Here is a 24,336-nt window from a genome sequence, read left to right on the forward strand (position 1 = left end):
CAAAAAAACCCCGGCAACCAAACAGAGCTTTAAGGGGGGAAATGGGCTTTTCCATGTCATCTTCTGACTTATTGCAGAAATTCCACATGTGTAATTCTATTTTCCCTCGAAAGCAAGTGAACACCAGAATTCTGTCTTGTGAAGGTCTTGTCAAGAAAAAAAGAGGTTGTTTTCCAAGGACACAAGTGAACATAGCCTAACAGTTTTCGTTAACTTTTATGAAGGCGTGGAGACGTTAACTTTTATGAAGGCGTGGAGAAGCAACCGTTAACTCCAAAAGCATAAAAGTTAACGAAAACTAATCAAAGGGGGGAAAATAGCCATAAGGGAGGGGGGATATCACTTCCCTTTTAACTCCAAAAGCATAAAGCACCGCATGTTTTTTCCTGTCTGCATGCCTTTTTTGGTCTGCGTGCCTTTTTTTCTTTTTTTTTTTGGCTATGACGTGCACCTTTTTGGCATTGTGTATGTATTCAAGTGACACCATGGAGTATTGGCTTTTGAGAGAACTACCCGACTTCGTTAACCAGTGAATGGAAACCCCTTCTTACTATAATTTTCATAAATTATGGTGGAGGGGGTCGACCAACATACTCCCACCTCTCAATAAAATCTTAAAATCTGTCGATCTCATTTTATTTTTGGTTACTTTCTATTTTTCTCAAAGAAAATTTATTTTCCCGTGTTTTGTAAAATATAATTATTTCTCTCTCTCTCGTGCGCTTGTGCACATAACCACGTGCCTTATTTTTGGCTTGTCTGCATGCATATCCCTATGTTTTTTTAACTAGTACGAGAACCTTTTGTGCCTACCGTGCATGTATTCAAGTGCCACACTATGGTCTATTTGACATTGGAGTGAATTACCAACTTTGATCTTGCTTTCAACTTTCTAAGTTGGGGTGGAGAGGGTTAAACAATCGACTCTCCTACCACTCAATAAGATCTTAAAATCTATCTTGTTATCTATCATATTTTATTCTCAGTATTTTCCTATTTTTCTCAAAAATAATTGCCACCCCAATTTGTGGAGCTTGGTCCGGGAGGTAGATCCCTTCTACACCCATGAGGTTGCTGCTGGCAGTTTGTTGGCGTTTGCTCGGTCCTGATGTGTTGATGTTCAATTTTTTTGCTACTCCGTGAACTTGGGATTAGGGGTGTTCATTATTCGGTTATCACCGAATAACCGGACCGAATTGGTTTGGTCGGTTCGGTTCGGTTTTTTTTTCTTTTCGGTTCGGTTTCGGTTATTTTTTTTGGAAATTCAATTATTCGGATTCTGTTTCGGTTATCTCAAAAACAATTTGGTTAACCGAAATTATAGATAAAAACCACTATTTTTTCCAAAAAACGTGCTATATGGTCACTCCGTGGGATGATCAAAACCGTTCATTTGATTTATCAGAACTTAATTAGGTTGTGCTCAAAAAATCATTTTCGATAAGATGATCATAGCCCTCCGATCCAAATCAAGATTTTGCTTTTTTCCACTTTTTCTCCAACTATTCGGTTATTAACCGAATAACCGAATTTTTAATCGGTTCGGTTTCGGTTCGGTTTTTGGAAATTTCGGTTATCGAAATCAAATTTCGGTCTATTCGGTTTGGCTATAATCGAACGAACACCCCTACTTGGGATAGGAAGCCCGAATTTCACAAAAAGGAGATCAACCACGAATTGAAGCAGTTCCAGATCCCAATTAAGGTGACTCGGGCGCCCAGTATCATATACTACAGTTGATCCATCAAAAGCACTCATGAGGGCACGATATCAAAAAGACAATGCCCATAGCTATAGCCTACAAAGTTCCCTCTGTTGTCGGGGGGCATTAAAAAGGGATGATTCCTTCTCTCGAAGAAGCCAGGTTTGAAAAAGCCATTCATCAAACCCGGAGAGAGAGGGCTTTAAAATCTTCCTTTTTGGGGTCCATGACCATCTCGAATTGCATCATTCGAGAGATGAGTCACCACCTAGGTTAGGGCCTAGGACCCATAAGTGACTCTGCGAACTAAGTCTGCATTCCCATATGATTAGGTACGTTGCCTGGTTACGAGAACGAAAGGTATTAGGCACCGTTCTTGCCCGGTAAACCGGTCTTTATATTTGAGAATTTTATTTAATTGAGTACTAACTAAAAGAGGTTATGAGTCTTGTCTTAGGTGATTTATGCAAAGTAGTTAGTTGACCTGATGATTTATGAAGTTAGTTTAGCCTTTCACAGTCTATACTCATGCAGGCCAGGAGTACCGGGGTCTTAATTGTCTAGCTACATGCCAATGTGCCTGGGTGTGTTTTGATTGTGCTGAAAGTCGAATGTTTGGCCGAGGATTGGATGTTCTATATGCTAAGTGCTTGAAGAGTGCTTATGCAAATTCCTACATGCTTAGTATGCCTATTTTGGTATGATCCTATAACTAATGTAAGGACGACTTGAAATCCCAAAAGGATTGGGAATTGGACTAAGGCTTGGGGTACGGATTGAGCGCCGGGAGTAGGACAGATCCCAGGATTAGATATCCTTTGATAAGTTGTTATAGGATAAGGTATTCTAGTATTGGATATCCTAGGACATGGTAGCTTAGGTTTAGGTTCCAATATTTGGGTATCCCAGTGTTAGGTATCCTACGTTTGGTATCCCAAGATTGGGCATCCTAGGTTTGTATTCAGGATAGAGTATTCGAACAAGTAAAGGATTTTTTAAGGAATGGGATTCCTAAGGGACTGGGAATAAGAATTTAGAATAGGGATTGAGGATATGAATTTGGAATATTGGCTGGTGGAACGGTATTTGAAATATGGAGTGGTGGAATGTGTATTTGAAGTATGGACTGGTGGAATGGGTATTTGGAATAGGGATTCAGTATTGTTCTCGGTAAATAAAGGGTATGTGGGTAGATGGTATAAGGGTGTGTGGGATTGATGGTGTATGGGTATGTGGTTCGGTCGATGGAGGGGTACGGTTATGGGTATGTGGTTAGGTTGATGGAGGGGTAAGGGTATGAGTATGTGGTTGGGTTAATGGAGTTTTGTAAGATAATGGCGTAGCCTTTCAATCAATTTTACTTGGATATGGTGAATGTTAGCTATCTTAAGCACCATAATAATAATTATTATATTTGCTTATTCTATGGAAGCTTATTTTTGCTTATTATCACATTATTGTGGAGAGACATGATAAGTAACTAGATGTATTTAATTAATCGCCGAGATTGATTAATGATTGTCAACATGTATGATCTACTACTCACACGGTATAGACTAGACCTGGCAAACTGGTGGGCCGGACCGGGTTTGACCCGACCCGTACAGGTGAGGGTCAAACGGGCTGGGTCATAATGACCAGAAAAATTTTACGGGTCACGGATCTTGGACCCGCACTTTGCCCGTACGGGCCAGGTCGACCCGCGGGTCACCCGTATTTTTTTAAGAATTTTGGTTGTTTTCTTTAAAAAAAATCCTGGCACGTGTCACATCCTCTGAAAAGTCTTTTCATTCCTTTCTTTCTCTCTCTTTAATAGCTATCACTCTATTCTTCTTCTTTTTTGTGTTTTTCTCGATACCCGCACCGGATTTTCCATTTTCATGCAGGTGTCAAATGGCCATCTACCAACAATTTTCTTTTCCTTTTGTCTTACATTAAAATAAAAAAATGGAAAATGAAATTTATTCCTCTTTTGCCTTAGGACAAGGCAGTCCTTATCTGCATGAAATGACCACACAGTAAGAAAAAGCATTTGAAAACTGGGATTCAAGTGGACGAAAATACCCTCTCCCCCAAAAACTATTATGCATTTTAACAGGCACCCGCGGGTCCACCTGGCCCGGACCAGTTTTGACGGGCCGGGTGGACCCCCGGGTCAAACTAAAACGGGTCACTAAATTGCGACCCGGTTCACCGGCGAGTCCGGGTCGCTCTTTGCCAGGTCTAGTATAGACCGCCCCCGACATCTGAGATCTGCGGGATGAGGCCGATTGCGAGAAGGTGATTCACCGCCCCAACATCTAAGATGTGCAGAATGAGGCCGATCACGAGGAGATGTGTAGCTGCCTCGACATATGGGACATGGGAGGGGTAATTGGCCACCCTGATTCCGCAGGAGATCATGATGATTGACCTGTTTCACAACGAGGATAAGGTATTCTCGTGATGAGTCGGATGAGCCTTATAGTCAGTGAGGACCGATCCTGCATGGTGTAACCGCATGACGATATATCTAGTCCCGAATAACTATGAGTTTTTCTAATTTACACCATGGTGTGTGCATTGTGCGAGACATGCTTGAGACCACTACCTACAGATGCAGGATTAATCCTGTTTACCAAGCACCGTGTGTGAGGAGCTAGTTCCGTAGGTAACCCTTGTTCCCTTAGGACCCTTCGATTTGCTATGAAGTTGAGGTCTGATGCTCACTACTTTGTCATGCTAACTTGCGAGTGTGATCAATTCAACCTACTAGCATATTGTTGGGAAACCAGTTAGACCAATACATAATAGCATTGTGGTTGGGGAAGATCCCATGATATTTACACTATGGCCGAGCTATAGCGTGCAATTGTTTATCTTCATCGACCGTGGCATTTTTATCAGGTTTTATCGGTTAGTTTGCAAATTATTTTTCTAAATATATCTATATCATTAGATATGCTTATCTTGGAAAATGGTTTTGCAAAGCGTTGGTTTACTCGACAACTGAACAAGTGCATGCTGAGGTGGATGGGCCTTTTTGGGATTATAGCGGTTCATCTCGGTGTTTACCGTGTGGGTCTAGGGCAGGCTAGATGGGACTGTGATGTTGTCGTGCTGATCATTTTCTTTATCAACTGGCTGCTGAGAGCTTTTTGGGAATCATTGAGAGCTTTTTGGGAATCGTCACAGCTTTTTACAGTTGCCTAAACAATAAAAGATAGGAAACACTTCCAAAATGGGAAATAAAGACCATCAGTCAAATCTAAGTACACTTCTATAAGGGCTAAATTTTCAAAAGAATGCCATCTCACGAATGCTATCACCAGTAGCTATAGGACTACATCGATGGGATTAACTCTGTACGCAGGGTGGAGACAGGAATTTACACTTGGGGAATAATGGGGAGTGGCAGGGGGAAGGGGTTCTTGTTAGAAAATTGATGTGCAAATCTGTAATTAAGGATTCGAGAATACCTTATAACAAATTAACCTCACAACTTGAAGACATAAATCAATAATACTATTTTCTGCAGTAATAATCTGTAAAGAAAAAGAGAAATCGTTAGATCACTTATCGAGTTGAGGCACGAAGAATCTTCGCTGTCCTTAAGGCAAATCTCGCCCCCACTATGACAAATCAACGGTGCGGATGGGCGTCTCGGCGTATGCCTCCAGGATACAACAACTCTCGCTCCAGGGGTGTGCACTCACACAGCCCGGATGCCTAAGAACTCGTTTATATTTGCCAAAAGCCTCGGGCAGAAAACCAGAGAGAAAACCAAAGAAGAGAAATAGCAGAAGAAGAATCCGTAAAGGATATCTTTCTGTTTTCTCTAAACCCGATTTTATAGAAAGGTAATCGACATGTTAGGGTGAAACGTCGCACTCTTTTAGTTCGTGAGAGATGTTTTCCAAACGGTCACTAAACCACGGTTAAGGAATCTCAAACGGTAAAAAAGAGTTAAAATAAAATAAACAAACTCTTGACCGTTAAAAGGAAAAAATAAATAATAGAAAAAGAAAAGCCTTAGGTTCATGCGCGCGGCCGCCCGAGCCGCGTGTGTGGTAAGATCAAAAGCCCACCGGACCCAAGTGGGCGATCCGTGCGCGTAGGATCCCCATGACCTCTTGCTCATTCACAAGGCTAAGAGAGTGAAAGTATATATATGTCCACTCTCATCCTCTCACACCTCCCATCTAGGATTAAAGTTTTCTCATGACTTTAGTCCTTTTGGAGGGAAGCCCAAGTAATTTGAATGAGAAGCTCAAAAGCATACATATAATGACTAAAAACACCCAATTGTAAGTTTGAATTACAAAAAGACTTTTTTCACATAAAAAGTCAACAGCTCTTACCATTATCGGCATCCTGACCACCGTTCTCCACCATTCCTTTTTTCTGACGCCCTTTAGGCCCAGCGGAGAGACTCCTATACTACAGTTCCGTGGCTATTACCTTGAAAATTTACTTTCGTAGTAGAGGGCATTTCTGTCATTTTACGAGAAGAAAGAATTCAACCAACTGTTGGATTACTTTTTTCTTGTCCTATTGGGCACCTGTCATGAATAAAACCATCATCATTCAGCAAAAGCTCCTAGCAACCCTCTAAAAGATAAGGTAAGCTTGTATCATTTGTAAAATCTTACGTAGGCAATCATTGATCTAAGATCGACGGTCTAGATTGAAGAACGAGATTAAATGTGAAATTACCGGAGTTACCTGTTTCCACAGTGATCAGCGAAGGGTAAAAGGTGACCTATGGAAATGATTTCTGGACACAACCTATTTAGGCTTTGACCCATCAAATGGACGGTTTGGATCATCCTATGCCGAGGGTTCGTCAGTACTATTTAACTCACAAAACATAAAAACTCACGATCAAACAGAAACTACACGGCTGTTTGGATCTGAAAAAAAATATATTTTCCAGCGTCTGCTTATCTTAGATGGAAAATTTTTCCTCTCTGATTTGATCCTGACCGTCTATACGGCACAAACAATGTTGGATAGGTCATAACGAACAGCCGGCCTTATATTCCAACGAGCTCAGATTATAACGACACCCCTAAAATAGTTGCAAGCAAGAAAGATATTCCGTTAGTGATATATTCACCCCCTTTTCTCACTTCGGACAGCCCCCTCTAGTCTAAAATAGCGGTCACAAAGACACTAGAGAGGGCTGTCCGAGGTAAGAAAAGTAGGTACAATATATCATTCCCCAGATATTCTCTCTTATCTGTCTATCTCTCGCTCGCTCCACCCCCAACTCAAATAAAATCCAAAAACCCCAATGAAAGAAATCTGGAACGAATTCCAAAATACGCGTTTTTTCCAATGCCAAAACCCAATCTCGTGAAAAGAAACTAACAATGCCGGTCAGAACGCCGGATTCCGGCGATAGGTACTCCGTTCGCCGGCGTAAAAAGCTAGGGTTCCGGCGAACCTTGTGTTGCTCTTTTGTTACTCCACGAAGCCCCGAGAATTTCACATCTCGAAACACCTCAAAACCTTCAAAATCAGATGCCGTTTCGAAACACTACAATTCGTATCCCAATTCTCCTTCTCCTTCTCCTTCAGCTAGCCATAAAATAGGGTTAGGGTTAGGGTTAGGGCTTATTGATCCTCGCCGGATTCTTTCTCCCGGTAGGGTTTCGCCAATTGATTCTGATGTCGCTCGTGAATCCCTGCCGGAAAATGCGTCGGAATCGGAGCTTGATTCGGTTCCTCCGGTTGCGGAGAAACCGATTCCGCGGGAAAAAACTAGGGTTTCTTCATCTACTATGAAGATGATGGCATTAACAGATGGGATTAGGTCTAAGGGTTTTGATGTGAGATTGGATTTGAAAGGGAGGGATGGAGGGCGTTTGGTTTTGGAACTGGATCATGAGGTTATTTGTAGAAATAGTCCATTTTTCGCAGCTAAGATTGGGGAATTTCGTAATGGTTCGCGTAATTTGGGGGATTGTTGTGTGATTGAGGTGGGGGATGTTGAAGATTTGGGGGTGTTTAGGGAGACAATTGAGCTGATGTATGAGAAGGATGTAACAAGGCGTCTCATGAAGGCGGGGGCTTCTCGCTCCGTTGATATACTTGAGGTGAGGGTTTCAAAGGTTTTTGTTTTACTTGGTGTGAAATTTAGCATGTTTCATAGCTTGGAGTTTCATTTCTTGTATTGCTCATTCCACACATTTGTTGTGTTGAAGTATAAATGATTCAATAACACCAACTCTAACAGCTTAAAATTTAGTATCTTTTCCTGCTTGGAGTTTCATTTCTTGTATTGCTCATTCCACACATTGGTTGTCTCTTTCCTTCTTTTGAAATTCGTCAATTCAAATTTGTTATATGAACCTATTGGTGTGAAATTTAGTATCTTTCCCTGCTTTGAGTTTCATTTCTTGTATTGCTCATTCCACACATTTGTTATCTATTTGGCTCTGTTTGGTTGCAAGTAGTTATCTTGTAGAGTAGTGGTTAAAGGCGTCAACTGGGAGGAGACAAGCCTTGCAGTCCTGTCGTAGTTACCTCGTAGAGCAATGATAAGAAATGTTTGGTTGTCAACCTTGTAGAATAGTGGTAGAGTAGTAGTAGGGGGTGTCGTTACCGATATAGAGATAGAAAATTGAGAGAAAGACGGAAAGAGAGAAAGCATCAATCCCAAGAAAAACCCTACAAAGCCTGGCTTTTTTGCAACCAAACAGAGCCTTTGTTTCTTTGGTAATTTATTAATTCAAATTTGCTATATGAACCTCTACAAACTACTTTGTTTAATTGAATTTATTTCCTCTGCTTAATTTACCTCACAGTATAGAAGTGATACTATACCACACTTTTCTGTTTCTTCATCATATGGTACGTCTTAGAATGATGGATAAATGGTAGATTTCAGATCTGTTTCTTAACCTTCTCGAGGAAAGTATGTCACTTGATGTCTGAAGGAATTATCTACACTGTTGAATTCATGAGTGGTTAAGATAATGCTCAAATGAATCCTCTTTTGTTATAAAATGCAGGTAGGGAGGAGTCATATACTGTCAACTGTGTAACGTAGACATGGACGCTTGCTACGGCTTTAGACACATGAGATGTTAGTGAGGGGCCAAGCACTAACTTGTTCCATAGGGTCTTATTCTAGGCATGGACATTAGAAAAAAAAAAAATCTGGCAATATAATATCACAAACTATAAGCGACTGAACCTTTTATATGAAGTTTCACATGTGAGGAAGTTACCTCAAAACCATTCCAAAAAAAGAAGAAGTAAGGGCGTGTTCGGCAAGGCTTCTCATTCTCGCCTAATTATCTGGTCGAGAAACGGATTCATGAGAATCTGAGAAGCGACAATTAGTCGCTTTGTAGAATCGTGGGTTTAAGTCTAAAAAAAGGCAAAAGTTTAGAACCGGACCTTAGCGGGTCAGATTACCGAACAAATTTTGTGAGATTTTTAGGGATTCTCATTCCACTCACCTAAAAATGAGGAGAATCGTGCAAATAGATAGTTGCCGAACACGCCCTAAGTTACCTCAAAATCTCATAAATAAATACCCGTGAAAATAAGTAAAAGAATCCTATATCCATAGTTGAAGAAGCTAATATATCAGTTGAGAATTCTTAACAGAAAGATGAAAGAACAATATCATATCATTCTAGTATTGTACAATCACTCTAGAGTGTAGGACCTACCACAGCTAGATCTGAAGTATCACAACCAAAACTAGAGACATTCATATTTAATATGAAAGAGATGTAAAAAATTACACGAAAGAACAATTTATATCCATTCCCAATACTCGTAAAGCCTAGATTTGATACCAACCCTTGATCTAGAGTCCCATAAGAACTAACTCAACTTAACAAAAAAGCGCCAAAAGTCGCCTAAATTACGTATTTCTATTCTAAATACTGCTTATATTCTACACTTGGGGCCTACAAGAAACAACTTGAGTGGACCTATATAATCCTTTGAGTACCCCTAGTGTAAGGAAACTCAAAACCCATAGTTTTTACTTTTGTACTTGTTCATATCATCTTATTTCTGCCAAATATCCCCAAAAATATCCACCCCTCTCCTACACTCACAAGCACAAGATATAAGTGATGTAACTTCAACAAATGATAGAATAAGCACAAATACAAACTTAGAAACCATTATGTAACTAAGACAACCTTCCATAATAGTTTAACAAGATCATGCACTTAGTGACAGACAACACACGTGTGGAACAGCTGAATAATAATGTTCATTCCAAACGTAAAATGTTATACAAACACATAAATATATGCTTCAAATAAACACTAAATGTATGAAAATGCTACTCCATTCATTGATTCCATAAAGTTAAGGTCTCATGCCCATACTCATAAATGCATAATACAAGGAATGAAACTCAAGGTAGTGAAAAGGTTGGATACGTCATAAAAGAGTACAATAATGAGTGTGTTAGTGCATCAATTCATGTTTTTGTTGATACATGTTCACAATGATACATTCATTTTTGTTAGATATACGCCAAGTAATCTTTATACTAAGTTTGTAATGTTTCGGTCTACATGACCGAAATGCTGTTGGCATGCATCAATGTCAGCCGACATCTTGTAATGATTTAGGTACCCATGGATATTGCATCGTTAGCCATCAAAACCAACACATGTTGGCCAAAACCAAACATGTCAGTTGATGTTGGAAATTATGATGGTATGAAAAAGTGATAGTTTTGAATGCATAATTTGTAGAAAACCATTATTGTCAAGATATTATAATGGGATGCATAAAATTCAAAATAAACCATAAAGAGTCAAGATATTAAAGTGGGATGCATAAAATTCAAAATAGATGATGATATTGATCCATGGTTCTATACCAAAATCCTTTAATTACACTTGCTTTATTGACTAGGCTAACTAGGTGGGGAGAGCGTGTCACATTAAGAGGCACTTGCACATCCATCCATTTCACTTAGGTGTTACCTCTTGTTGTTATCTTTATTTTTGGTTTAATGAATGGACTGTAAAATCCCAAGTTCCCAGCTATTAATAAGACCCCAACACCACCCCCCCCTCCGGGTACACGAAGTTCTTTTGGACCTTAATCCTTTGGTTGTAATAAAAATTTCTTGATGTTATTTTCCAACTCATTGATGAACTTGTCTAGGCTTCTTTGTCCATTACTGTCCATTTACACATTTCGGAATGCTGAGAATGTAATTGGTTTTTTTGTGAATGCTAAGCTTAGTCATATGTATGGGCGTAGTTTTTTTTATGTTTTTATTTTTTGAATGGTAGAGCATTTTATTGAGAAAGAATAAATAAAGGGGGGAGTCTCAGCAACTGAGATGGTCAATACAAATCGAAGAGGAAAGAAAGAAGATACAATACAATAGGGATAGGATATTCAGGGTGGGAGGAAATCAAACATCTCTTGGCCTTCCCTTCTACACTGGCCCTTGCCAGCCTATCAGCCACACCGTTGGCTGCTAACCTATTAACATGCCTATAGATCATGGATGCGCCCTGCACTCAGTCTTAAATCTCATCAAACCATTGCGCAAATCTTCTTGGATAGGGATGAGACCCCTACAGCCACTGATAACACCGAGGGAGTCTCCTTGTACTACCAATCTGTCCAAAGAAGATGCCCTCTTTAATCCTTAAACCTTGATGGACTGCACCCACTTCTACCTTGTTGGAATTTGCTATTCCAAGAACTGGCAAAGTTAAATTTTGCTTTTCCAGGGTCCGGCGGTTCCCATCTAGAGGAGTTAGTCTCCATTTGCTCACAACTGTAGTAAATGTCTTTCCACCCAGACCACAAGTCATAGGCTGAAACAAACCTGAAGCTTAGTAAGCTTTTCACCCAAGCTATGGTAAGTTCTATAATCTTGGTATTGACAAAGAGTCGTGATTTTTCAAGGCCCTTGAATACCCTAGGATTTCTTTCTTTCTGTTAAGTTCTTACATGATGAGATAGAGAAGAGAAGAGATGGAGAATGGCGTGAGAGAGCGAGAGAGAGTTGGAGTTCTCTCCCACACGATTTCATATTTATATGATGTATATATTACAAAGACCAAAATACCCTTTAACACTCCCCCTCAAGCTGAAGTGTATATATCATACAACCCCAACTTATTACAAATATCTCTCAACTTGGATTTTGCCAATGGTTTGGTGAATACATCAGCCAACTGATCTGCAGACCTAGTGAAGATGGTACTAATCTCTCCACTCTGAAGCTTCTCACGAACGAAGTGACAATCAACCTCAATATGCTTCGTCCTCTCACGAAACACTGGATTATAAATGATATGAATTGCTGCCATATTGTCACAATGCAACAACGATGGAGATGAAGAATGAATACCAATCTGTTGCAGAAGAGACCTCAACTATGTCAACTCTCTACATGTGTGAGCCATAGCTCGGTACTTAGCCTCTGCGCTCGATTTAGATACAACATCTTGTTTCAGAGACCTCAACTATGTCAACTCTCTACATGTGTGAGCTATAGCTCGGTACTCAGCCTCTACGCTCGATTTAGATACAACATCTTGTTTCTTACTACGCCAAGAGACAAGATTTCCTCCCACAAATGTGCAATAGCTTGTAGTTGGTCTCCTATCTGTTGAAGATCCTGCCCAGTTTGCATCTGTGAACCCCTTCAGTCTCATATGATTATGTTTCTTGAAAAATAAACCTTTTCCAGGGCACTCTTCAAGTATCTAACTATCTAAAGGGCAGCTGCCCAATGTGAAGTACGAGGAGAACTCATGAACTGGCTCACTGCTCCCACTGCATATGATATGTCAGGGCGAGTCACAATCAAGCATATCAACCAGTCTCCTGTACCTGCTAGGATCCTCCAACAACTCCTCTTGATCGGAAGAAGCTTCACATTGGGATCCATAGGAACTAGGGCTGCGACTCGGGTCGGGCGGGTCGGGTTTTGAAGAACTCAACCCTACCCGAGAAATATCTCAGGCTGGGTCGGGTCTGGTTTTTTTTCCGGAAAACCCATGAATCCCAAAACCGGTCCTACCCATGATAAATCTTGGGTCGGGTCGGATTTTTTTACGTTGATGCAATTTTTTAAGGAAAACTCTTGTTTGGCAAGGCAACTCAACTCATAGAAGTAGAAAAAAGCATGGAAAACTCTTTAGTGCATTAACTAATAACTAGTCCAAAGAGAATAAATTGATGCATTACCAAATGAAAATGATTATACTCATATTGATGCAAATATTAGGCCTAAATAAGTGGCATATTTGCCAATTAGTATTTTATTAGAGGTATTTTAGTCATTTGGTTATTTGGAGTTCTTATTTTAGTAGGCTTCTTTAAGAGTTCATGTTTTAGTAGGTTACTATTTTCTAGGTTGTTTATTTGCCTATATATAGGCCTCTTTATAGCTTATTTTGTAACTTTGATTGATATTGAATAAAGATTCTTCTCCCTCTAATTCTGGTTTTCTTTTTCCCTCTTCTGATTTCTTCTATTTCTCTCCCCATTTCTCAACTTTTCTTCACGGTGCTGCATCAATTGGTATCAAAGCGAAAGATCTAAGCCTCCGAAGTGAATCAGCATCAATTCTTAATCTCAGCCCTAGAGGTATTTTTTTCTTCTTCTTTAAAACTCAGCCCCTCATCGCCCAATTCTTAGCTTTTCGAGTTCAACCATCCACTTTCCATCGTCTCCATCTCTTCCACAGAAAAACCGCAACCCAAACCCTTGGTGCCAAACAGTAGCCCCCTCTTGCTGTCATAAATAAATTGGAAAAAAAAAATCCCTGCTGCCCGGAATTTCTATCCGAACCTCCTACCATCACTCTCGTAGGAACTTTAGCACTATTAGTTCATCTAAACCTCTCCTCAGATCCAAACCCTAACCCAAGAATTACATCCGTAAACCACCCCATAAATCTCAGCCGAGCATCCTTGTCTTCCTATTCTTTAAGCCTATTGACGATCCAAAAGCCACACCCTCCCTATTTAAGCCTCTGCTCCATCAAACCCACCTTTGTTCAATACGCAAACACAGCCCAGCCGATAGCTATTCTTCCCAATTTATTTTTGCCGATAATCCTCGTACCACCCCTGTTGTACCATCTTGGTTTATGATAGCCAATAATGTCCATTGGCCATAGAGGTTACCTAAGAAGCAGGTTAGTTGACAAAAAAAAATGAAATATATAAAAAGGAAGGCTTCCTTCTCGAGGAAGCAACATGGCAGCAGCTGCTATTCCCATCTTTGTCAAAAAAGAGCATCTAAAGTAATTGATTTTGTGGGGTGACTTGTCAAAGAAGTTAGCATTAATAAAGGAAAAAGGGTAAGTTTCCTCTAAAGCTACTTTGCAGGGAAAAACAAAAGATGGAAAGTTACTTTACAGAGAGTTGTTTTTGAGAAAGTTGTCCTTTTGGAGGTTACTTGCTGTACAAGTCATTTGAAGAAGCATTTTTTTAAGTGGTAAGTTACCTATTCGATACCCTCACTTTTTACCTTCCCCTTCTTTACTTGGACAGCCCCCCTTTGTGTTATTACCTTATAATATAGGTATATATTATAAGGTATATGAACCCTCGCTAATTTCCCAAAGGCCACCCTCACCTATCTTATTTAATGTGGTGCACGTGACCACATAAAAAAAGAAAAGAAAAAAAAGGCCTTATTACCCACCCCCTAATTCTCCCCTACGCACCCCTTTCCTTTTGGAAACTACCTATTTAACCCCCACTTTTTCCAGTAGGCACCCCCCCCCCCAATTTAAAAAAAAAAAACAGAAAAGAGCAAAAGAAAAAGAAAATTCTTCTCTCATCTTTTTCTACTTTTCCTCTCCTCATTTTTTTCTCTACTTTTTCTCTCTAGCATCGCATTTTCTCTCTCCTCACCCGAGCTATTTCCGTTCAAAATTGGCCTTCGACTTCAACATGAAAGTTGTTCGTGACAATTTTTAGAGCGCATTCAGCCTATTTTCAGCAGCGGATAGCAGTCTTCAGCACAGTTTCAGGAGCAATCCAAGCCGTTGATCGCGTTCCTTCTTCCGATCATCAGCTTTCACTCATCCAAATTTTAGATCTGCGACAGACGTTGTGCTTCTTTCGACATGCCAGACCGATTAGACGGTTGATTTCAGTTTTTGATGCTGATCCCTATGGCTCCTCTAGCTGCTCCATATTTTGATAGATATGATCCTCGATATTCTTCTGCACCACATGTTCCATATTTCTATGGTTATGATGACTGCACCTATCCCTATGGAGATGTTGAGCATGCGTGTCTAGATTGGATCCATGCACTTAATGCATACCATAGGTACTGTGGTTATGATCATCAAATAACAATTCGCAAAGTCATGGATACAGTGTGCCGCGAAGCCAAGTCGAGATGGAATTTCTTCGTTAACGAGCGTCGTGAGTTTTGTAAGCCTCCATTTCGTCGATGGGAGGATGTTCGTTATGAATTTACATACCACTATCAAAATCAACAGAGATTGAAACGTGAGCGAGCATCGTATGACCAAAGATTGATACGTGAAAAAGCCGCTCAACGAGAAGAAGCAGCTCGCCGTGAACGACAAGCCGCAGCTGCAGCTGAAAACCGATATTTCGAGCGTCGCATGCGCGAGTTATATTTGCAGAGCCGCTTCACTACTTCATCCATCCCACCTAACGTTGCTGCTATTCTTACAAAGCACGATGTTAGTATTGATGAGATCATCGACGTTGAACCTTTGATTTCATCATATTCAGATTCAGGCTCTGAGATGGAAGATCCAGAGTTAGAGACTCAGTTGATTGCTGATATCGACATCGTTGCACATGATGCTTTTGAGATTTCCGCCGCACTGATTGCAGAGCATTTAGAGAGAGATTTTGCCACATCTACAGTCGAGACAGATATTTTGGCAGAGCCGCATGAGGTTGATCCATTGACATAGTCGACCGAGCATCACCATGAGTCAGATGCTAGTGGCTTGCTTGTCGAGCCATTACTTGAGACAGATGATCGAGAATATATTATGGAGGATTGCACTATCTTTGAGCCAGTTGAGCAGATTGTCGAGATTTGTGTAGACACAGAGGTACTTGTTATGCAGATTGATCAGGAGGATTGCCTGTCTGATATCACTATACCGGATACGATTATAGCAGATGATTTTGTTGTTGATTCCATTGTGCCCGATGTGATACCAGTAGATGATGACCTTGTTGAGGCTAGTTATGGATTGATACTGTCCATTGTTGTTATGCCGATCCCACCGATCCAGGAGGATTATGTTGCGATCTTCCCAGCTAGTTTACTTCTCCAGCGCAGATTCTGTTCGCATGAGTCTACATGGGCCCTTTCTTTCCTCTTCTTCCGCCGACCTTGCAGATGCTTCTCTCGATTGTCTCGAGCATTAGCCATCATGATTGCTTCAGACGAATTGCGCCTCCTTCTGCTTCATTGGATTATTTTCATATTTGACCCAGGCGGACTAGAACTCGAGGGCGAGTTCTTTTCAACTGGGGGAGAATGATGCAAATATTAGGCCTAAATAAGTGGCATATTTGCCAATTAGTATTTTATTAGGGGTATTTTAGTCATTTGGTTATTTGGAGTTCTTATTTTAGTAGGCTTCTATAAGAGTTCATGTTTTAGTAGGTTACTATTTTCCAGGTTGTTTATTTGCCTATATATAGGCCTCTTTACAACTTATTTTGTAACTTTGATTGATATTGAATAAAGATTCTTCTCCCTCTAATTCTGGTTTTCTTCTTCCCTCTTCTGATTTCTTCTCTTCTTCTTCTACTTCTCTATAAATTCGTCTCTTCTTCAGGTTATTTTCATCTCTTCTTCGCCTATTCTTCTCTCTATTCTCCCCCTAATTCTTCTTCTTTCTTCTTCTTCTTCTAATTTCCTCTTTCCAGCCTACATCACATATGAGATAAACAACAAACTATTAAGTGCATTAACTATTTAGTTGAAACTTGAAACCCTAGAGCTAAATGGGGGGAACAAACAGAAGGTGGAAAGAGTCCCTGTGATTGCGTGTGTGCATGAGTTTTACTTTTAAGTTTTCACTTTTAAATTAACAAAGTTTTAGAAGAAAAAAATACATACTACAACTTAAGTAACTCGGGTCGAGTCGGGCCCCTTCAAACCCGGCTCGACCCGAGATTCATGCGGGCTTTTGGATCGTAGACCCGGCTCGACCCGAAACCCGAGAAACATGAACCCAACCCAAGCTATTTTCGGGTCGGGTCCATGCGGGTCAGGTAGTACCCGACCCAAGTTGCAGCCCTAATAGGAACCTCAGCTGGCTTTATTCCTATGGATCTCATCTCCTCTAATATATCAAGAACATATTTCCTCTGCGACAAGGATATATCACCACAGGAGTATGCCACCTCTATACCTAGAAAGTACCTCAGACGTCACAAGTCTTCGGTACAAAACTCTGTCAGAAGAAACTTCTTGAGTTTCTGAATACCCGACTCATCATCCCCAGTAATCACAATGTCATCCACATACATGATAAAAAAGATATACCCCTCACAAGAGTGAGCACTGAATGTAGAGTGATCAACCGCACACTGTCTCACGCCTAATGGCCTCGCTGAATCTACCAAACCAAGCTCGTGGAGACTGCTTAAGCCCATATAATGCCTTCCGAAGTCAACAAATAGAGCCAATCTCCCCATGAGCAACAAACCCAGGAGGTAGCCCATGTACACCTCTTCAGAGAGGTCACCATGTAGGAAGGCGTTTTTAACATCCAATTGATAGAGAGGCCATCCATGGTTAATTGCCAAAGAAATAAGCACACGAATCGGCCACTGGAGAAAAGGTCTCCATATAATCCACACCATAGGTCTGTGTATAGCCCTTAGCCACCAAACGGGCTTTCAACCGATCAACAGTACCATCGAGGAGATATTTAATAGTAAACACCCAACGACAACCAACAGCCTGGGCACCCTGAGGCAGTGGAACTAACTCCCATGTACAGTTAGAGGCAAGAGCCTCCATCTTAGTCGCCATAGCAGAGAGCCAACCTGGATGAGATAAGGCATCTGCAATAGTCTTAGGTATAGCATGTGACGATAAGGAAGAAGGGGTTCGTCTCGTCTTGTCGCGTCTTCGGATGGTGGGAGTGGGGCGTCTCGTCTCATGATCGGCAAATCTTTGGATTCTCCTCCTCCTTGTCTCCCGCGTATATCTCATCTCATGATCCTCTTGGTTGCCTGCAAGTGTTGCTCCTTTGGATCATGTAGACGTTGGCAAATCTAATATTGCATAAATCAAGTCTAGTGAATTTGAGATAATGCAAGGCCCCTACCATGCAGCATAGGGCATCTTTCATGTTCTCCACTTCCCCCTAATCTTTTGCTCTGAAGCGCAGGAGTGATGACTGGCTGCCAATCAGAAAAAAAAGGAGTGCTGACTGGCCCATGCGGTAATTGTAAATTTGTGGTGTTGGTATTCAGAAAAAAAAACAGATAAAATAGATCTAGAAGTGTCTCAAAGAATCCTGAAGTACTGGAATCCGAGGCATTTCCGACACGGATTCTTCGCCCATTTAGAAGAATCCATGTAACATGGCTAGCTTGTTATTCATCATTCTGACTCTATTAAGAAGATCCGTACTAAAGCATGTCTTGTTTCTCTCAACTTTTGGCACCATGGGAGTAATACAGTTCCTTAAGGTTTATCCTATCAAAATTAAGGTTTGTCCTATCAAAATCTTCCTTTAAACTATTAGCACCCTTCGTATCTCATTGTTGTTTATAATATCATCAACATAACCATGAGAAACACCATTCCTAACAATGTGATAAAGAATAAGTTATTTGGTTTATCAAAGTCAGAGTCGTGAAGCTCTGCATATCATCCCTCTGGAGTTCATTCCCTCGAAGCATCATCTCCTTTGTGACAATCTTGAGAATGAAGGGTCTCGTAATATTGCTTCGGATTCTTCCAAGGATCAGACAGAAGAATCTGATTATGTGGATTTTCCAAAAAAAAGAATCTGATTATGTGGAATTTCATCTGGAGGTGAGAGTTCCAGATTTGGAATATCTGGAAAAATCAGATGAACCAACGGAATTGGCCCAATCCGAGAAATTGCCTGAAGAACTGGACTCTCCCTCCTCAGATATTCTTAAGGATCCAAAATCTGTGTTGACCCACAGATGTAGGAACCTTAATAGGGCGCTTTTCAAGAAAATAAAATCTCTTCCTTTTCCAGCCTGGCTGATGAGGGTTCAATGGATAAGGACATGGATGATGAGCTCGTCGCCATGAATGCTATGAGTGACGATCTCGGCATGCTGAATAAGAATGATGATGTTTGCACCCGAAAGACTTTCATGGAGATCGAAGATAGGGATCAAGCCGGTAAACATAAAATAAAAAGCTTGGGAAAAGGAAAAAGGGAGCACAAAGCCTTACGACGCGCGAAGGTTAGAGGGTATTGTGGGAGGGACACTCGTTTTCTTAAGAGAAGAACATAATTTGGGAGATTAGGGGTTTGGGGACGGAGAGGAAGAAAAAGATGGTGGCAAAGGACTTCTACCATAGGAGAAAACCTGATTTTTTGATATCATTGAATCTAAACTTCGAGGGTAGTGGAAAATTCTATCAATGAGTTTTGGGGTCGAAACAACCATTGCTCATAAGATGCAGTCGAATCCGTTGGGGTTATTATTGCTGTCCGGAAGGAGGATTTACTCCGTTTAGATGAGAAAATGATTTCGGGTATTAAGGACCTCGTTTGCAAAATCAGATTGATGATAGCACTAGGAGGAGGTCAGCAATTGTGATGGTAGACCGCCTGGCCAAAGAAGGTGTTTTTCCTGGAGATCACGAGTGTCTTTATTGTACCTGGCAGGGAGGATCACTGAATTGTATTCAGGGGATTGTAATTACTGAATGGGTGTTAACATCATGGATATCGGGGTCAAATTCTAGGAAGATCGCAGGAGTTGAAATCTTAGTTTTTTTGTATTGGACCGGTGAATGTAAAGGGGATGGGTAAAGGGGGAATAGTTTTGGATTTTTCTTTTAGGGCCCTGGAGTTATCTCCTAGGTCCTCATACGATGTAGTTCATGAGGGACTCCTAGTCCCCTCTTCATGTAATTCTTGTATGAATTATCAATATATTTCTATCAATTTTCAAAAAAAAAAAAGTTATTTGATTTGCTTCTCTTGTTCTTTCTTCTTCTTAACACTGCGTGGAGTTGATGAAATCAACCTTTGGGCGCCCGTGTCCATCCATATACGGGTTCTCTTAACTTTTCACACAAAACACCTTTGTCTCTCCATCTTTAAATCTCTCTGGCTGCTCCATATATACTTCTTCCTTCAAAGACCCATGTAAAAGGCATTTTTGACACCCATTTGTCAAAGATTCCGGCCAAAGGTGATGGCTAGTGCCAAAATAAACCGTATGGTATTGGTCTTTACGTCGGGGCTGAATGTGTCATCGTAATCAAGACCATGTTGATTTTAGCTCTTGCATACAAGTCGTGCCTTGTACTAGTCTACTGTCTCTTCAGGGTTCTGCTTCAATTTAAACACCCATTTGTAATGCATGACAAGGATATTCCTTGCAGGATTCCTATATAAAGTGCTCATCACTTTTACCGTAGCTTCGACCATGTACCAGTTACGACTGTCTACTGCTTGTGTGAATGATGATGGTTCTTCTGAGTTAGTCAGCTGGGAAATTAGGGCCTCTTTGTGTTCGTTGTGGTGTATCTAATTTCTCATGTGTTTGCATGATGCTCTTCCATTGCTGCCATCAATGACAAAGGAAAGCTGAGTATCATTTTCGACTAGAATAGAGGAGAGCGGATCCAGGTTCCGTAGAGTTGGATGACCGCACACACAACCCCCCCCCACCCTCACCCCACACACACACACACACACAACTTGGGCTTCATGACGTGAAATTAGAATACAGTAATGTCTAATAAAGCTACTTTGTTGCTTTTAGTTATGCAATTTAAGTTAGGATATTTCAGTCTTTTTTATCTTTCACTGAGCTCTATTTGCATTAAGATTTATCATTATTCAGCTAATGAGAAATTTCTGTTTATGTTTTCATGTTGAATTTTGGCAGCAAATATTTACAAATGTGGCACACAAACTGTATTAATTTAGTTCCCAGCTTGGTTGTGAATGCCATGTTCATATTTATTTTGTTGGGGAATTTAACTGCTCTGTAATCAAGTTATTCTCATAATGTGCAAGAGCCTTACGAATATTTATTTTTTAATTATCGAAGGAATTTTTCTTTTGATTTTTTATATTTATTGAGCCATGTGAATGCTATGGTTTGTACCCATGCATTTTCCTCGCTTGAATTTTGAAGGCCATGTCTCTTTAGTGCGAGGTTACAGTTTCTTATAATCTGGCATGACTAACCTCTACTGTGCTTGTTATTTCCTTAATATAGTGGAATATTTGGTGCTTGAATCTGGATATCTCTTCACTCTTTGCATCTGGATTGTGTTAGATCTAAGTGGTGAGTTGATTGGATTTGAATATTCTATTCTTTGTTGTACTTATTCTAGCTTGGCAAATAAGCAAACAATTGGTATGTTTACTAAATCAAAATTCAAGTATACTAGCCTACAATACATTTTCGCAAGTTACTTTTGCTTTACTTTCTAGGTGTTCCAACATGTAATTTTTTAGAGTGATTCTGTATATTCCATTCTGCTTTTGTCAATTTGTCTATGCCAGACCGGGCTACATTAAAGTTTACTAGTTCTGAAGTTCATAAAGCTTGAAATAATTGAGCCCTAGTGCATTGCTAACAATGCTTAGGAAGGCAAGGAAACTATATATGTCATGCACAGGAAATTTAGAATACCAATATTTTCAAATGTATGGGTATTCTATATTTCCATAATATTTACTAGATGATTGGTATTTCGGGTGGAGGATGTGGAGATAGTCAATACTCAATATACATGTAGTGGGAGGAGTAGAACTATAAATTTTAGAGCATGTGTCTGTTTTGGGTGTTTGCTTTGCATATTGTGGGGGACGTTTTGCCCCTTGTGTACTGCTGTATTCCCTGGGTGTATGCGGTAGGAAAAAGATGGGTATTTCTCAGAGTTTCTCAATGAATCTGAACCGGAAAAATATCGAGGGCGGTTTCGGAAATTTTTTTGTAGTTCTTGCTCCTCCTTGCTTCCTATTGTCGTTGCCATTGTGGCATGTGTGTGGCCCAGCCCACAAGGGCCATGCAGACTTGACGTCACCCCCACCTTCCTCCAGTATATCACTGGCAGTCATTCATGAGTGCTGCACACACCTATTTGTTTATTTCAGACCTGTTCTGGCGGGGCGTACTAAACCCACTATGTACCACACCAACGGGCATCTCGCCTGAATGCCGAGTCTTCCTCCGCTGCCAACTCGTGGTCATCGTAACTAAGTCAAACATCACAACATGCTTATCAATTGATTTAGTTTTGCTTATCAATTGCTATTTTCTGTAAATGCTACCTTCTTTGATGATTTGATGTGGTCTTTTTTTTTTGTTATTCAGTCATTTGAAACCCTTAAAAAAGACTACATTCTTTGCCATCAGGTATCTTCGATCATCATGTTTGAGTTAGGTGTCAGGTCATGTTTGAAGTACCTTGAAGCTGTTCCATGGAGTGAGAGTGAAGAAGAGAAGCTGAAAAACCTCTTTACAAAATGTAAATTTGACGAATCGATTGCTCGAGACATGTTAACCAGGTTGTACTCTCAGGATCCAATCATCTCTCAACCACTGGCAATACATCTCATTCAGTCCGTCACCAGCGGTACTGACCACAATGCAAGAAAGGAGTTGAAGTCCTTTGTCAAAGGCCTCCTTTCCACAAGCTCAGTCTATCAGAAAGACCCCGCTGGGCTCAATAAGGAGGGTTTGTACAACATTTGTAACTCTTGTTTGCAGTTACTAATTCTCTACTTTGAAGAAGCATCAAACTCAATCTTGAAAGATTGCGTGACGAGAAATGAAACAGAAAGGCCTCTGATCGAACGGATTTCAAAGCAAGTTGACAATCTAAATTGGGTGTTTGAAATTCTCTTAGACAAGCAAATGGGGGAAGAGTTTGTGGGGTTGTGGGGGAATCAGAGGGAGTTGTTTAGAATGCATCAAAAAGCTTCTCCGATGGTTAGATACGAACTCAGTCGGATTACAGCACACGTGTTCATTGCGCTAGGGAGAGGGAGGCTGCAGTGCCGTGGGGAGGTGAGGTACAGTGTTTTTCGGGCTTGGTTTGAGCCAATGTTGATCGACTTTGGTTGGCTACAGAGGTGTTCAAAGGGGCTTGATGTTAGGGAGTTGGAGGAAGCCATGGGTCAGGCGCTCCTCACACTCCCTTTGAAAAAGCAGCAGAGTTTGTTTGTGGAATGGTTTGGGTATTTCTCTCGGTTTGGCACGGAATGTCCTAACCTGAGCAGAGCCTTTCAAGTCTGGTGGCGCAGGTCATTCTCAAGAGCTTCAGAGTCGTCCCACATTGATGAATTGTGATGAGATTGTTGCTTACTGCTGCTTTTTTTCTTGTGTAATTTATGAAATTGTATGGGAATGTAGCTTTAAAATGCCAATATCCAAGACCACGGGAGTCAATAACCCAAGCAACTATGTTTAACAACTAATAACAAATTTGAATCTGGGAAAAAATGCTTAGAAAGTGGCTGTTAGGCTCATTCTAGACAGCCATCGTTCAGGTACACATGCCATGTTAACCCAATCGTATCTGTTACTGGCGCCAAAATCTCACCAATTTACTTCATCTTGATCAGATTATATTCTTGATCCATCAATTTTGGTTGTGGTTTCAAAACTCCTTTCATCATGCACTCAGCCGACTCAGTTTCCATTTTACCTCGATCTCTTTCTTGTTCGAGTCCTCCCTACAAAATCAATCAAAACTCCTTTGACTCTCCTGATTTATGGCTGCATCGTCGAGTTATGACGCATCGTGCCGAGTCAACTAGGATTTGCTTTAGCCGTGCTAAGAAATGCTAAAACTTTGGTTTTGGTAGTCTTTATCTTGTCGATGAGATGATGGCTTGTTCTCTGTGAAACCTCGAATGCATTATGGGATTTTGTTTGGATATCTATTTATGTCTAAAGCAAATGCTACAGGTCATTGTAGTAAGTTGATGGTGTAAGTCCTAGGAATAGCAATTTCCTATGTGAAAACCTCAAATTAGTAGTGTGGAGGAATGCAATGTCTTTTAATTTAGTGGCACATAACAATCTTAGTTTCTGATAGTGGTGGTTTAAATGTTATGATATCTGATAATGTTTTTGGTGTTCCAAATAATTTTACCTGCGGTTTTCTCATGATGATTAGGGGTGCAATTTGGGCCGATTTGGGTTGAGCTTTTGCTAAAACATGAATTGGAATCAACCCTAGCCTGACCCCATTTTATTTGAGCTAATTTTTGCCGACTAATATTTGTATTAGATTGTTTGCATTGGCTTTGGACAGGCTACCTTTTGTTGGTCTGAATTTCCTTCTCCGCATTGGCCAGATGGGGATGGAAAACTCCGGATTGCATTTGTAGAGATTGTAGGTTTTATTTTGAAAATAGGAGAGAGACATGACCCAACCTTTTTACCAACCCGAACCTGACCCGAGTGCAACATGACCCA

General features: G+C 40.6%; 1 protein-coding gene across 1 annotated transcript; it reads left to right on the forward strand.

Annotated features, from left to right (window-relative positions):
* The first annotated feature begins 6,931 nt into the window (after nt 1-6,931).
* Nucleotides 6,932-23,425, forward strand: LOC143889476 (PRLI-interacting factor). Its single transcript, XM_077393694.1, has 2 exons — nt 6,932-7,782; nt 22,267-23,425. The coding sequence occupies exons 1-2, from the start codon at nt 7,057-7,059 to the stop codon at nt 23,200-23,202; spliced, it is 1,662 nt and encodes a 553-aa protein (XP_077249809.1). The 5' UTR covers nt 6,932-7,056; the 3' UTR covers nt 23,203-23,425.
* Nucleotides 23,426-24,336: the final 911 nt, after the last annotated feature.

The sequence above is a fragment of the Tasmannia lanceolata genome, unplaced genomic scaffold, assembly GCF_043159265.1.
Source record: "Tasmannia lanceolata isolate RefF3 unplaced genomic scaffold, GAP_Taslan_0.1 ptg000013l, whole genome shotgun sequence".
NCBI classification, from domain to species: Eukaryota; Viridiplantae; Streptophyta; class Magnoliopsida; order Canellales; family Winteraceae; genus Tasmannia; species Tasmannia lanceolata.